Raw genomic sequence first — 15,779 nt, forward strand, 5'->3', positions numbered from 1 at the left:
TGTGGGGGAGAGGAGTGGGGGGCAGTGGGGATGGCAGGGGCTGGCAGGCAGGGGCAGGGGTGGATGGGGGGGTTAGGCGGTGGGGAGGAGGGAGGTTGGGTAGCAGGGCTCTCTTCTCACAGATTTTCACCTGGAACAAAATGCTTGACTAACTGACGGTTGCAGCCCATTTCTGCTTTCCATTCAACAACGTGAGGAAGGTTAAGTGCAAACTGGTTGCCATGTAAATATAATCAGATGCTTGGCTGATGCTGCAGCTTTGCTGTGATAACCTGATTTGGCAATTGATGCTCCGAGCTTTCCGCCAGCGGGAACTGCTGAATATTTATTCCCGAGCAATGGATTACAGGCTCTCGAGCTTCTGTAGGGGAAGCAGCTGGAGGGAGGGAGGGCTCAGAGCTACATTGATCTGTCGCTCAGCACCCTGGAGACAGACAGGGTTTCAGAGCTCAGGCCCATCTGTTTTTGTTGGGGGTTAGCACGTTGTCTGACACACGTATAAACTCATCACCCTTGCTGAATTGATTCTGACAATATGCTGTGCTCAATTTCGCCCACAAAATACACAGTCATTTCACCTTACAGTATATTTTGTGAAGCACATTTAGACGTCTCGGAGACATGACAAGGCAATTGCAAGGCTTATTATTATTATTCCGTTACCAAGCATATCACCTTGGAGCCTGTTTAGCTTCAAGGAGATCTCTTCCTTTTTGCTCCTCCCTCCCCCACCCCGGCATCCAACTAAGTGGGACTTGAGAGTAGCAGTTCAGATCAGTGACTGGGAGCTAGGAGTATCCTTGATAAGCCTGCAAACCAAAGTCTAATGTGCAGGGTGGTCCTGTGTCTTGTGTCCTCTCACAGGCCTTCTTCACAATAGCCCTGAACCTGCCATGAGGCTCGGCTTCAGGCTTTCTATGTTCTCCCTGGCCCTGCACATAGGCTTCTTGGAGTCCCAGAGAGTTCTCCCAGAGGTCCATTGCAGAGTCTCTTCTGGAGTCAAATCATGGCTTGGTCGTTCAGCGCATTGCTGGGTGGTAGTCTGGTATTTTCAGGTGATTTTTGGGGGGTGAATTTTTCCTTCCAACTGCTAGGTACGTAACTCAAAACAAAATTGCAGAACACTTAATTGACTTTTGCAGTGATTTTTCTTCTTCAAATTTCTTTGCTGATGTTTGTTAGTTAGACTGTTCCCTGGTTTGGTCTGTTCCTGATTCACAGCCCATTCCCCAGAGCAGTGAGCGAACTCTCTTTAAGTGTTGCTAATGGGACACCCACATACCATCTCCCAGCAGAAACACATAGGTAGCCTCTTGTGCTTAATGTTCAGAGCAAACAGTCTTTATCTTTTGACACACCCTGCACATCACTCTGTGCTGGTAACCTATGAACCAAGATTACTCAACATATCAGACCCAGCTTTCCATTGCTTACAGAAGTCGCTGGGAAAACGCAGCAGGTCAGACAGAATCTATGGAGAGCGGAAAGTAAGTTAACATTTCAGGTCGATGACCTTTTGTCAGAGTAAGTGATTTGAATACTTTGCACAGGGGGTGGTAAATATATGGCACAGTTTAATTTAGGAGTCTTGAAGGCAAATAGGTGAAAAAATGTATATTGTAGTTTATGTACATCTTTCATCCCATAGTGTGGACAGCTTCAAGTGATTTCCAAGCGCTTCACAGGTAATTGCTATAAATTGAAGTGACTATATGTCCATGTCAGGATTTTGAGCTCATAGTCGAGGTTGACACTAAAATGCACTGCTTGCAGAGTGCTGCATTGTTGGAGGTGCCATTCTTTGGATGTGACATTAAACCGAGTTCATATCTTTCTACCCACCCCCCGCAACCCCCACCCCCCCCATTGGTCATTTTCATCACAGCTGATTCCAGGACTTTGCTATGTGAAAATTTGCTGCCACATTTACCTACAATTACGTAGTCACTTCACTTTACAGTATAATCCTGTGAAGCGCTTTTTGATGGGGTGATGAGGCATAATAAAAATAATAATTGCATTTGATATACTGTAAAGTGTAGCGGTTGTGTATTTGGTAGATAAACGTGGCAGCCAATTTGCAAATTATGGATTATTATTATAAGTCAAAATATCTGCTTTTCAGCAAAATAACATGGAAAGTCTGAATCGAGATGGTCATTCGCAAGCAAACACTTCCTCAGGCAAGGTTGAGGAAGAATATAATCAATGCGAGTTTAATTCTTTTATGAACCTCAGTACAGTTGTCTTTGATTGTGTCCTGCCCACAAAGAAACTGAATGATGATCAGAATGAGGTGATTACTGTAGAAATCCCAGGCAACAGCACTGTAAGACACCTACGGATATTGACATGGATGCAGGCAACTCGGGACAGTGCTTCCCCATCCATATACACCCTCACTCATCCCAACTCCTACCAGTTCTTATACAAGAAGGGATTGAGGTGGTACGAGATATACGACGACCATCAGATCATCCAGACTCTAGATTCTGTGAGATATTGGAAGAACTCAGGAATGAAGAAGGGTTCGATCTACATCAAGAGCAATCCCAAAGAGACAGAAGAGAGTGACAAGCTTCAGAAGAAATTGACTTATTTGATCGGGTATGACATTAGGAATATTGTGACCCATCGACGCAATGAACTAAGCTTTGCCCAGAGGAAGCTGGCGAGTTCAAGGCAGGTTGAGTTATCTAGCCGTGACGTTAGGGCATATGCAATGGAACCTTGGGTTGTTTCATCTCCTCTTTCTAAGAGCCTTATGGACCTGACAGGAGAAGGATTAGTTATTGCTATCCACTATAATGACAGCAGCCACAAAATGAAAGTAGGTATCACTGACACTCCAGTTGAAATTATTCATTCGTACATGCAGAAAATGGCAGACAAAGGCTGGCCAATCCATCACCCTGAAGACAATTTAGCCTTCAAGGTGTGTGGGAGAGAAGAGCACATCACTGGAGGCAGGCCACTGATAGACTTCATCTGGATTAGAAGGTGCATCAAGAACAAAGAAGACATTCGGCTAATGCTGGTGCTCGCTCCATGTGCAGAAGATGATGAGGTCGATACTGATGACTGGCCTTTGGTTGATCAACACACAGGTCTCTGTGGTACTCATGATGAATTGACTCTCAGAAACAAGGATATCGATCAGATTCTGGTCTTGTCTCTTTGGGATTGCAACAGCCGCTTCCGTGTCAAAGTAGTCGGAATCGATTGCCCAGCTCTTCCACATAAAAGTCTTCCACATATATACGTGGAGGCTTGCATTCTGCATGCCAAAACCATTCTCTCTTCTGCAAGGTCTCAGCCTCTGCCTTTCACGGAAGAAGTAATATGGAACATTTGGTTACAATTCGATATATTGGTGAAGAATCTGCCACGGGGATCCAGGTTGAGTTTCTTCATCTACGGTATGGACTTCGAGAGCTTGAGTACGCGAGATGCCAAAACTCCTCCACAACGTGTTGAAGACGGAGGTTTCTATAAAGGGAGAACAAAACTCTTATATTTTGTGTCTTTTCTGCTCATTGACCACAGATCCTTCCTTCAACAAGGGGAACACATTCTTCACATGTGGCCTTACGCTGACCGAGAGGAGGATCTTTTCACCCATGAAGCAGACAAACTATCGTCCAAAACTAACCCCGATGTAGACAACTCAATGGCCATTTGTATTATGTTGGATACCTACAGTCACCCATTGGTCCTACCCACGGGTAGAACATCTCGATCCAGTTGCATTAATCAGATGTCAGAAGATGCGGAACTCACCTCGACGATGAATATCAGATGTAAAAAACTTCCGCTCCCTCTGACTGTCTCAGAGAAGAATCTGCAGTTTACAGAACAATGTTCCCAATATGGCAACTCACTGCCCAATATTCTTAGTTCAGTCAAATGGGGGAAACTAGAAGCTGTGGAGGAAGCACACTGCCTCTGTGAGCACTGGAACTCCCAGCAATTGGACATAGCAATAGCCCTGGAACTCCTGAGCATCAGCTTTGCCGACGAGAAAGTCAGGAACCTCGCTGTCCAGAGGCTGGAAGAACTAGACAACAATGAGTTGCTGCGGTACCTCCTTCAACTTGTACAGGTAACCCTTCTACCAGGTGTCAGGACTTCATTGAGTTGATTCTCGAGTAGATAATGACTTTTTAAAAAAAAGTGTTGAAATGCTAACATTTATTTCCATTAACCTTTTGGTGTCTTTCTTCCGGCTTTGAGGTGCTCCGAGACTCTATTCTGCGTGAAAGGCGCTACATAAACTTAAGCTGTTGATGCTGTTTGTTGTTGTTCTGCGAAGCATTTTGAGATGTCTAAAAGTTGTGATGAGACTCTATAGTACCATATAGCTTCCTTCCTGTTTTATTTCTCTATTTTCTAGCTCTTCGTTTTTTACATTCCCTTCCCCCCTCAGAAGCCCCCTCCCTAACAGCATTAGATAGCCTGTCTGGAAGCACATTCGCACATTCGCCCCAGCCCTGTTCAGGTGCAACCCATCCATCGTGGAGTCCTGTAGCTCAGTGGTTAGAGCACTCACTTTGCAAGCGAGAGACCTGAGTTCAATTCCAGGCAGAGGGCGAAACCTTGGGCAAGTTTCCTTACTCCACACAGAGCCTAATAATAATCCCTCCAAAACCAAAAACAGTAATAAATTGCTCATTTTCAATCTACGACTGTTTGTGGGACATTGCTGTGCGCAATTGGCTGCCGCGTTCGCCCACAAATATACAGTCAATTCACTTTACAGTGTGTTCTGTGAAGCGCTTTGGGATGTCCTCCTGACGTGAAAAGCGCTATATCAAATGCAAGGATTATTATTATTATTATTATTATAGTTCTGGATGATTTGGAAATTGTGACGTATACAGTGGGGGAAGCCAAAGAGCATTCTGTCTGCTTGTTCTGGTGGAGATTAAAAATCATATGAAACTATTCGAGAAGCGAGGGAGAGAAACCCAGCAATCCCCCAAATAAAAAAATTGCCCATTCATTTCAAGGCTCTTCCCTGAACACAAATTATCTGCTGCGTTCGCATAAAAAATACACAGTCACTACGCTTCACAGTAAATCCTGCGAAGCCCTTTGAGGCATCTCAGCAATGTGATAAAGCGCTGTATCAAATGCAAGGATTATTATTTTAACATTAGATTGACTCTTCTAGGCTTTGAAATTTGAGCCGTACCATGACAGTGCCCTGGCAAGGTTCCTGATTCGATGTGGACTGAGGGTGAGTGAGTCCGACCCCTTTTATTATGTGCCGAATAGCTGAATAAACTGTAATCGTTGGAAGTTGCAACAAGACTTGGAAGGAAAGGAGGCCATTCATTAGCGTTCGTGGTGGTGGTGTGAATGTGCGATGCTCTCAGACAAAAACAGTCACTAACAGTAACGCTAACAGTAAATCCAGCGAGACGTTTTGATATTGCTGTATAAATTGCGAGTTCATTCTTCTTTTCTGTTGCCGTGCTACAAGGACACAGTTCCATGTGATTCATGCTGACCTCAGTTAGCCTGTTGCTGGTGAAGCAATGGAATGAGATTTATCACTTCCTATAGTCAGATATGAAACAGCGAGCCTTTCATTAAACAGTTGGCCCACTCTGTGTACTCCCTCCCTCCCCCTCATTCCCCTTTCCCATCCCACTCCTCTTGCCCACTTTTTCCCCCCTTACTGCCCCCTCTCTCCTCCCAATTCTCCCTTTGATTTTCCTTTTTTCCTCTCCCCTTCCCTCCATTCTGTCCCATACTTTCCTCTCCCCAACCCCCGCCCTTCCCCTCCTTACCTCTTTTCTCCCCCTTCATTCCACCCCTTTCGCCTCTCCCCTCTCGTTTCTCCTCACATCCTATCTTCCCTCCATTTGACACAACCATCCCGTATTGCTTTCCAACAGAGTAAAAGAATCGGCCACTTTTTCTTCTGGTACTTGCGGAGTGAGATAACAGGCTCCCCCTATTTCTGTGACCGCTTTGCGGTTATCCTGGAAGCGTACCTCTTGGGGTGCGGGAAGTCCATGCTGGATGAGTTCTACAAGCAGGTGCAGGTCGTGGAAAGCCTCCACCAGGTTGCTACCGATATCAAGAAGATCATTCCAGAAAAAAATGACCTGCCACCAAACGGTGAGTCACACCACTGCTGCGACTTTGATTCCACCTAGGCAAATCCAACAATCGAGCCTGAATTATTCGGATGTAAGATTTTAAGGAATTGCATTTTATTCCCCATTGTGTGTCAGCCTGGCTCAGTCGGTAGCGCTCGAACTTCTGAGTCAGAAGGATTTGGCTTGGAGTCACGTCGTCTAAGCTGACACTTCAGTGCAGCTCTGGTGGGGTGGGTGGGGTGTTGCATTTTCAGAGGTGCCGTCCTTCGGGTGAGACGTTAGAACGAGCTCCCGACCTCCTGCTCAGGTGGACGTTATAGATCCCATGCCGCTGATCGAAAAGAGAAAGGAATTCATCACCGTGTCCTGGCCAACAATCACCCAGATAAAATTGGGCACCCAGGGTTTGTGGGACACTGCTGTGCACAATTGGCTGCCACGTTTAGCTACACAAAATACACAGTAAATCCACTTTACAGTATTTCCTGTGAGGCGCTTTGAGACGTCTCAACGATGTGATAAGGCGTTATATCAAATGCAAGGATTATTATTTATTGTTGAGCTTAGAAGGGAAGCTAAGGTTTGGAGTCTCCAGAAATACAGGGGAAAGCTACAAAGAGGGAGACAGAAGCTAGTCCAATACAGGTGGTTTTTGGGGGGGTGGGGGGTGAGAGAAGATCGATCAGATGAGGTAACGGAAACAAAGAGAGAAGATGGAAAGAGGAGATACGAAAGAAAATTACATTTGTATAGTGTTTTACGTCGGGAGGATGTACCAAGGCACCAGACAGTCAGGAACCTGGACCCGAGGGAGGGGGTTGGGGGGCGGGGGAGTAAGGGAGGGTGGAAGGCAAGGAGGGTAGGAAGCCTTCTCTAAGAGAGGAAGATTGGGGAGGAGAAGCGAGAGAAGACAGAGAGTGGGAAAAGAGATGGGCGTCACAGTTAGACACTGGAATGATAGATTGCAAACCGAGGAATGCTGCCGCTGTTTAGCTTCGCTGCAGAATTCCTAGCGGCGTGTCAACAAATCCCCTGCTAAGTAAACTGCACGCGGATGACATGTCCACTCTCATTCCAGCTGCATCCTTGCTCCAAGACATGCTGAGGAAGGCAGACCTGCCACAGAGCTTCCTGGTTCCCTATGACCCTCGGATCAAAACAAGCGGCATCTTAGTGAGTGATTGGTTCAATATGCAAAGAGCTTCTCTTCTCACTATGTGAGCGACTATAATCTGAGACTCTGTGTTTACTCTGTGTGAGTAACTCGACCTTTTCACTAAGATCATGTAGTGCCTGTTCTTATCAATTACTCCTTGGGATGTGAACCTGGCAGAAAAAATTCCGCTGTTTAGATTCACTTGTGTATACAGTGGAGTGACAAGTGAATCGCAACACAATTTCCCCATAATATGGGAGGGTTTCGCCCACAAAAATACAGTCAATTCACTTTACAGAACAGTATATTCTATGAAGCTCTTTGAAACGTCTTGAAGATAAAGCGTGATAAGGGCCCTATATCAAATGCAAGGATTATTATTATTTTATTATTGTTGAGCTCATGGCAACAGCTTTGCCTTCAGCCCCATGTTGGCTAGGATGGGTATTGCAGTACTTCCGCTCTGAGGGGTTTGATCCGCCCTCACAAAGAAGAAGGAGAGGTGCTGGAACACAGAGCTCACTTGCTCATCTGGTCACTAGGCTCAGGTGGTCGTGAAGATGGGCATCAGGTCTGCATTGTCCTTTGACAATTTGGGGTCTTAAGAGCCCTGGGGAAGGGGGATAAGGATTCTTTACAGAGACAAAACTCATTCTCTTGTGGAACATGATTCAGTCTAATTTAGTTAAAGTAGAGTGAGCTCACTCACTCAAGAAAAGGAAATAATTCAGGGTGCAACTAACTGCAGATAACATTAAAAGGGACTTTTCCAACCATTATGCAATCGTACTGCTTGCACAATCATACACAACACAAACCACCTCACAATTGGTCTCACTCATCAATGCAAAGGCAACCTCCGCACCGTAAAGCATTTGTCTTTCTCAATCTTAAAAGGGAGCTCAATTTATGTATTAAAAAAAGTTGCACTGGCACACAAGCACAGTGGAGCCCGGTGAAGCAATGCCTCTGACACTTTTTTCCCCTGACCTGCGGTTTGGAATATTGGAATGCTTTGCACTCTCCACTTGTAGTTTTAATCGGAAAGATTGTGCTCTTGACAAAGTGACAGGCGCTCCTCAATGCCCACCCAGTACACATTCCCAGCTGTCGTGTCGACTGCTTCTAGTGCAACCTGCCCCCTGTTGGCTGCTCCCACAAACTGCAGCCAGCAACAACAACAACAAATTACATTTGTACAGCGCCTTTCACATCAGGAGGATGCCCCAAGGCGCTGGACCATCAGGACTCCGCACCCGAGCTGGTGGTTGGGATCAGGAGGGGTTGAGGGTGGGGAGGGTAGGGGTAGGAGGGTGACCGAAGGCATGGTTGAAGAGGACGGTCTTGAGATGGGTCTTGAAGGAGGCGGAGGGACTGTGGGATGGAGTTCCAGAGGTGGGGGCGGAGAGGCTGAAGGCCTACCCGCCAATGGTGGGGTGGACAAGGCGGGGTATGTGAAGCAGCCCGGAGCCCGCTGAGCTGAGAGAGCGGGTAGGATGTTACTCCACCCGCCTTGTTCACACAGCAGTAAATATGAACCCAGTTGTTAGTCGATTAGTGGATCGCTTTCCGGTGGTAATAATCCCTCCAAAAAAGCACTTAGCCACTCAATCCACAACTGTTTGTGGGACACTGCTGCATTTTGCCCCAAATACCCAATTAACTTTACAGTATATCCTGTGAAGCGCTTGAAACATCTCAATGACGTGATAAGGCGTTATATCAAATACAAGTATTATTATTATTAAAGGTGTGACTGAGTGGCTCAGACACAGACTGCGATGCTTTTAGTGAGCGTTACCGCGACATGGTGTAAGGGAGACATACAGCAGTGGTTGGGAGGAACACCGGGGGTGGGGAAGGGGTCTGTGGTACTGAAAGAACCTGAAAAATAAAGGGTCTGATGAAAGGTCACACGCGAAACCTTAACCCATCTGCCTATGACCTGCTGAACATTTCCATCGCTTCCTGCTTTGTTGAAAGTCACATCTGTTTCTGTTTTTGTTAGGCAGCCGTGAGGGGCTTGGGGGTGGGGGAGGGGTGGAGGAGGAGAGGGGGCTGTGGGCTTCTGTGTGACCCTCGGCACATAGGGCTGTTTTTTGTTTGGAGCATGAAGAGCACGTACGATGTGATGTGCACTGTCGCTATCAGACAGCCCCCTACCCCCTCCGGCTGTATTTTTAGCTGTGCCTCGTGATAGCTGTGCATCTGTGTCAACAATGGTGAACACTGGAATCGAGCTCCCGACGTCAGCCTACAAATATGCAGTCAATTCACAAACTCTGTGGGACCCCTTTGAGGCATTCTGGACATCTAAGGACATTATCCCAAATGCAGGCCACGATCATTATTCTAATGCAACGGTGTTGATTCAAGTTACGGTAGAGTGCCCTCTAGGGGGTTTTATGGCAGTGCAGGCTCCACAGGAGACTGGAAGGTGCAATGATTGTCTGATCCAAAGGTTGATTTGTATGAGTATCGGGGACTTGTGTTTGACACCAACTGTTGCTTCGACACTGTCCTTCGACACTGTGCTGAGAAGGGGTGAAGGGGACTCTCTCTGGTTGTTCCTGTCTCTGTCTTCAATTGATGACAGCATGGTGCCAATGCAGGTTAAATTTGTGGTGTGTTAATAATAATAATAATAGTAATAATCCTTGCATTTGATACGGCGCCTGATCGTCTGAGACGTCTCAAAGCGCTTCGCAGGATATCCTGTAAAGCGAATTGACTGTATATTTTCCCTGAGAGCAAAACGCTCCAGCCAATTGCGCACAGCAGTATCCTACAAACGGTCGTGGATTGAAATGACCAATTCATTTTTATAAATATTTTTTTGAAGGAATTATTACCCCCGGAAAAGTGATCCGCCAATCGACTAACAACCAGGTTCCTACTTACCGCTAGGTAAACCGAGGCATGTGGAGCAACGAAACTTGCCCAACATTTCGCCCTGCAGGGATCGAACCCAGGTCTCTCGCTTGTGAGGCGAGTGCTCTAACCACTGAGCTACAGGACTTCACTGTAAAGAGGTAGATAGAGGTAGAGGTAGATACTATCAACTGATGGAACCATTGTTTTATGGCCATGGTTGCTTGACTGAGCTGTCTGGGTGGTGGCAATATTCTCACGAATATCATGCCAGTGACTTTCCTCCTTGAGGCATGGGTGGTATGATCCTTGAGTCTACTTGGAGCTAAGCTGTCTTCAAGGTGACGTGGTTTGCAAAACATTGTTGGAGTCTCTTATAATCTCCAGTCTTGTCCCTGAGCCAAGCAGGTCTGCAGTATTTAAAGGCATTGGTGAGGAACACACCTGGCTCATCAGGAGGGGCAGATAGTTAACAACTTGCACAATACAGCGCCCTTCACCCAGTATAGCATCTTGAACCGCTTGACAGTGGCGGAGCCTGCTGACGAGCTCGGGGTGTGAGGGGGTGACCATGAGCGCAGTCGAAGAGGAAGGTCTTAAGGTGTGATCTGAAGGAGGGGACAAGGTGGAGGGATTCAGGGAGGGCTACACTGGGTGTGTCTCTTAAGTGAGAGAGTGCGCATTCCATTCCAGACACAGGGAGAGTTCCATGCATAGGTGGCTGAGATGTGTGTAACTAAGTCTGGTTTGGATACTCTTAAGCTTGGTGATATATGTGTCGGACACCAGGCCAACCCCAAAAATATGTCGAAGGAATTTCAAACCTCTGGTTTTCTTAGCCTGGGGCATACTCATCACTCTTGACATGCCTTTCACAAGGTTCAGTGGTTTGATAGTACCAAGACACTCCTCCCCAGGACTATGTGAATTCCTGCATTTCACAGGAATATTCTATACCCACTCGATATTACTATTATATTTGCTCATAATTCCTAGAGAGACACGCGAGATAGAAACCAAGATAGATGAGCAGATTGGGCCAGAGAAATGGTGATATTGAGGCAAATATTTTTTTTGGTCAACCAGGTGTCTGATACATGTGTAAACCCAACAACTTGCACTGATAGAGCGAGCTTCACGCAGGGTAGAGTCTCAGCGCTTAAGCCCATCACCACGCTTAAGAGTATGCAAACCAAGCTGAGAATTCGACCTACACATAAACAAGGTTGGATAGGAACATCCAAACAGAGAGAGAGAGAGACACAGACAATAAACAAACAGATAGGGAGAGACTGAGAAAAAGAGGAAGGTGGCAATGGTGACAGAGAGAGAGAGAGAGAGAGAGAGAGAAAGCAAAGTGAGAAGGACAGAGAATAATGGCAGACACACACACACAACCATTTTTGCTTCCTGTTCACAGCTTCATCTTTCTGATCTTTCCTCCAACAGCTGGAGCGCTGCCGTATCATGGCCTCCAAGAAGAAGCCTCTGTGGCTGGAGTTTAGCTGCGGTGACGAGGACTCTGCTCACTGCCAGCCTGTGGGCATCATCTTCAAACACGGCGATGACCTTCGGCAGGACATGCTTATCATCCAGGTAGCCACTGAACAACCCCCCCCCCCCCCCCCCCCCCCCCACACACACACATACATGCACACATCTCCAGGACCTCCTCAAACCCTCCTTTCCGTCTCACAACAAGAGCGAGGACCCAGAGTGGGCAGGATCAGGTGAGACCTGTCATTTCCTTCACAAAGTGACATTGACATTTGGTAACACTGGAATGTTACTAATTTTCATGTTTCCACAGACTTTTTTTGAGAACCCAAAAACTAGCATTGTTCGAGGGAGATGCTCTGTTATATCTGTAAAGTGTTTCAATCATGAAAGGTGCTTTACAAGAGCACACTGTTGTATCACGTGTTACACTTTCTAGTCACAGCATTATGGAAGGCGCTCATTTCCCTCCCAACAGGAAGGCGCTGCAATACAATTTATTGGGACTAGCTTACTTTATAACAATCACATTCCCCTGAGCCTGGCTCTCAGTGATGCCAATGCCAATTGGAGTTTGGTTTGAGATTATTCACCAGTGCAGCTGAAAAAGTAGAATGATCTTCCAATTTCTCCCCCCCCCCCACCACCCCCGAATAAAGAACAATTTCCTGGTATCTGTCCTGAAATTGCACTACGTCCTCTTGTTCTGAACTCATTTCTAAAGTTTTGCAACCACAACAAAATTACATTTGTATAGCGCCTTTCACATTGGGAGGACATCCATTTGCAGCTTCTTATTTCCACAAATGGAGTATTCACATTTATTTTCATCCCCTTTGAATTTCCTTGGTCTCCCCCTCCCACCGGCCTGGAATCAATGGAAGAGGTGAACGAATCGGTGGGGATTGTTGGGGCAGTGAGGGAGCTGAGATGGGGAGCTCAGTGCTTTGGGAAACATTCCTTACCTACACTAGCCATTGCTCACTGTGACAGAGGAGCACTGATAATCCAGGAGAAGAGAAATGGCGTCAATGGCAGATGGAGAGTTCATTGCTAGCAGGGCGGCGATGTGTGGTGTCTGTTCATCTCTGTCTCACTCTCACTCTCCAGGCTGTGCTGTTTCTGTCTTCAGAATGTTCTCACTACCTCAGACTTCCCTGAGCTGTTGATTCTGAATAATAACTCAGAGCCAATGTGTTGCTAATGAGTTGTTGGATTTCTTTCCAAGACCTTGGTGATAATGGACTCCATCTGGCAGGAGAACTCACTCGATTTGAATCTAGTGCCATATGGCTGTATCTCCACTGGATATAACATAGGTATAGTATTGCCTCAGAATGCTTGTGTGCTCTCTCTCAATCTTTTTCTCTCCAATTACTCTCTCCTATCCCCTCTCTATATCTCTATTTATCTTTCCCCTTCTCCTCTTCCTATGCCGCTTATTATCTTGTCGTTTTTATCCCCCCTCTCCTCCCTGTTGTCTCTGTTTCTGTCACCCTCTCTCTTTCTCTCCTTCCTCTCTTGTTCTCTCCTCTGTCTCCCCTCTACATCAGCACCTCCAGAAGAAACGCAGCGACCATGGGGGTCAGATCAGTGACATGTGTTTGACCCTTTTAACCCTGTTTTGGGCAAATTCTTACAGGAATGATTGAGATCGTAAGAGATGCCACCACCATCGCTGCTGTTCAGAGAAGCCAGGGAGGCACCACGGCGGCCTTTAAAAATGAGGCACTGCACGAGTGGCTGCGATCCAGACTGCAAGTGGAGGAATCGGTATGTTTATCATTCTCCATCTCTCTTCAATGAGCTGATAACTGGGACCGTAGAGACAGCAATGTCACAGGTCTGATTCCCGAACAGGAGGATGCAACAATAGACTCCGATGTCTCTAGAGGGGTTGGAGAGGGGTATCTACTCTGAATTGTTCTCACTGACTCCTGCTGGAAGGCACACACCTGTGTGGGCGTTGGGTGAAGCCTCACCTGTAATTCTCCCCCATTCCCCCAGTCAAATAGTCTGCCTTGGGACCTCCTCTTGATGTGTTACAAATGTAATTGGTTGTTGTTTTTGCCAACACTCACCATTTGAGGCCTGTGGTTTCTGGGTGCAGTATGGAATGGTGCCCCTGCTAGAGCTAATGGCTTAAGGGGTGGGAGGAATGTTGAGGGGCTCTCACTTGCCTTTCTCACCAGTGATCTTGTCTTTTTTTCTCCAGTATTACCAAGCCATGGAGACCTTTGTCACTTCCTGTGCTGGATACTGCATTGCCACTTACATCCTCGGCATTGGCGACCGGCACAATGATAACATCATGGTCACGGCACAAGGTATGACCTCTGGCCTTTGCATTGCAGTGAGAAGCAGGAAGCCAAGTGGAGTTGAGGTACAGATCAGCCATGGCCTAACAGAATAATAATAATCCTTGATTTGAGTCTTCGAGAGAATGGTGGAAGATGCTTGAGGGCCTGAATGGTCCACTACTGTTCCGATGTTGCTATGTTCCTATAAGCCTTGCCCCTGAAGGATTAGCGTATAAAAGATCGATCATTATTAATGAGCAACAAGAACATCAAGGCTTTGCCAAATAGAGAGTACAAAAATATGTCTTGGATTTATTTCCTGTTTCATAATAGTATTTCCCCCTCCCACAAAAAAAAACATGATTCCTGTTCCTGACATGCTCTTTCTCTCTCTTGGCAGGGAATTTGTTCCACATCGACTTTGGCCACATTCTGGGCAACACTAAGCGGTTTCTGGGGGTGAACCGTGAGAGAGCCCCATTTGTCCTTACGCCGGACTTTCTCTTTGTGATGGGAAAAGTGAACAAAAGATCCAGTCTCTACTTTCAGAGGTTCAAGGTGAGAGGGAGGCAGACACTGAGTGTTAGGATGCCCCATAGTCCATCTATTGATTTAAGCCGTTGATTTAGTGTGAAATTGAGCCACATTGAATTGGAAGGTTTTGTAGTCAAGTCAGTCTGTGCTGGGTTATCTATAGTAAAGATACTACAGTTGTCTTGACCTGGTCAATATGGCTTAGGTCCATATAAGATTAGCCTTTACCGGGTTAGCCATTGGGAAAAATAATCTGTACCTTTACATTTGGATTCACTGTGAGTTTTTTTTATTGATATCTCATCTTTTGTGCCTTGATCTTTTCGTGCCGGTTGCACTCTTTCACCTGTTACAATGGGATGTTTTAGGAACGCATTTCTCAGTTTCAATATATGTGCAATATGCCCTTTGTCCTATGGGTTGATTGCCAGTAAAGAGCTCCCATTTTTAGCACCTTATGTCGAAAGATTTCAAGGGTAATCAATTGCTAAAATGTGCTGTGTTTTTCCAGGACATCTGTATTGAGGCTTATCTGAGTTTACGAGCTCACTCCAAACTGCTCGTCAACCTTTTCTCTTTGATGACTCTGACTGGAATCCCAGAGCTGACCAGCACTAAATCCATCCAGTACCTAAAGGAAGCCCTGGCTATGGAGAAGGATGAGAAGATGGCACAAGAACACATCTTGAACCAGATTGAAATGTGCGAGAGTTTGGGTTGGACAGTACAAGCCAATTGGTGGATTCACATGTTCATGGGTGTCAAACAGACAAAATCATAATTTCATCATAATTTCATTTAACTTACTCCTTTTTTAAAATATGTATTTTAATGAGGAATTAATTTGTAACTATTTTATTCTTGGTTGCACATTTCCACTGGTAAGGAATACGAGAGGCTACAAATTCAAAATGGTGACTAAGAGAAGAAAAAGAGAGGTTTGGAAGAACTTCTCCCAAATGTTGTCGAGAGTATTGAATGATTCGCCAGGATTGTCTCTCGGAGTAAAGTCTATTGGGCCTTTGGAAAAAAAATTGGACAAGGATACAGGGAGAGAGCAAAGAATTAGGATGCAGGACTTCTTAAACAAGCAAACTCTAACATATACTTGGACCGAATGGCTTCCTACTGTGTTGTACATTTCTATTATTCTACACACATATATAGATATGTTTATATATATATGATGTGTTTGTAATTTGTCTGCTATAAAATGTCAGGTGTGCATGAAAAAATCTTGTTTTATTTTTGGATCCGATCACTTTTTTAAGAATCATATTGCTTTACTGATAACAGGAAGTAACAGGAAAC

General features: G+C 45.8%; 1 protein-coding gene across 1 annotated transcript; it reads left to right on the forward strand.

Annotated features, from left to right (window-relative positions):
* Positions 1-1,386: 1,386 nt before the first annotated feature.
* On the forward strand, positions 1,387-15,779 carry si:rp71-17i16.5 (phosphatidylinositol 4,5-bisphosphate 3-kinase catalytic subunit gamma isoform). The gene is made up of 11 exons (XM_042339704.1): positions 1,387-1,487; positions 2,239-4,102; positions 5,174-5,239; positions 5,904-6,129; positions 7,189-7,283; positions 11,587-11,733; positions 12,863-12,953; positions 13,277-13,407; positions 13,850-13,961; positions 14,335-14,492; positions 14,980-15,779. Exons 1-11 carry the CDS (start codon positions 1,387-1,389, stop codon positions 15,247-15,249), a joined length of 3,261 nt encoding a protein of 1,086 aa, XP_042195638.1. The 3' UTR covers positions 15,250-15,779.

Source organism: Callorhinchus milii, unplaced genomic scaffold (genome assembly GCF_018977255.1).
Source record: "Callorhinchus milii isolate IMCB2004 unplaced genomic scaffold, IMCB_Cmil_1.0 Scaffold12, whole genome shotgun sequence".
NCBI lineage: Eukaryota > Metazoa > Chordata > Chondrichthyes > Chimaeriformes > Callorhinchidae > Callorhinchus > Callorhinchus milii.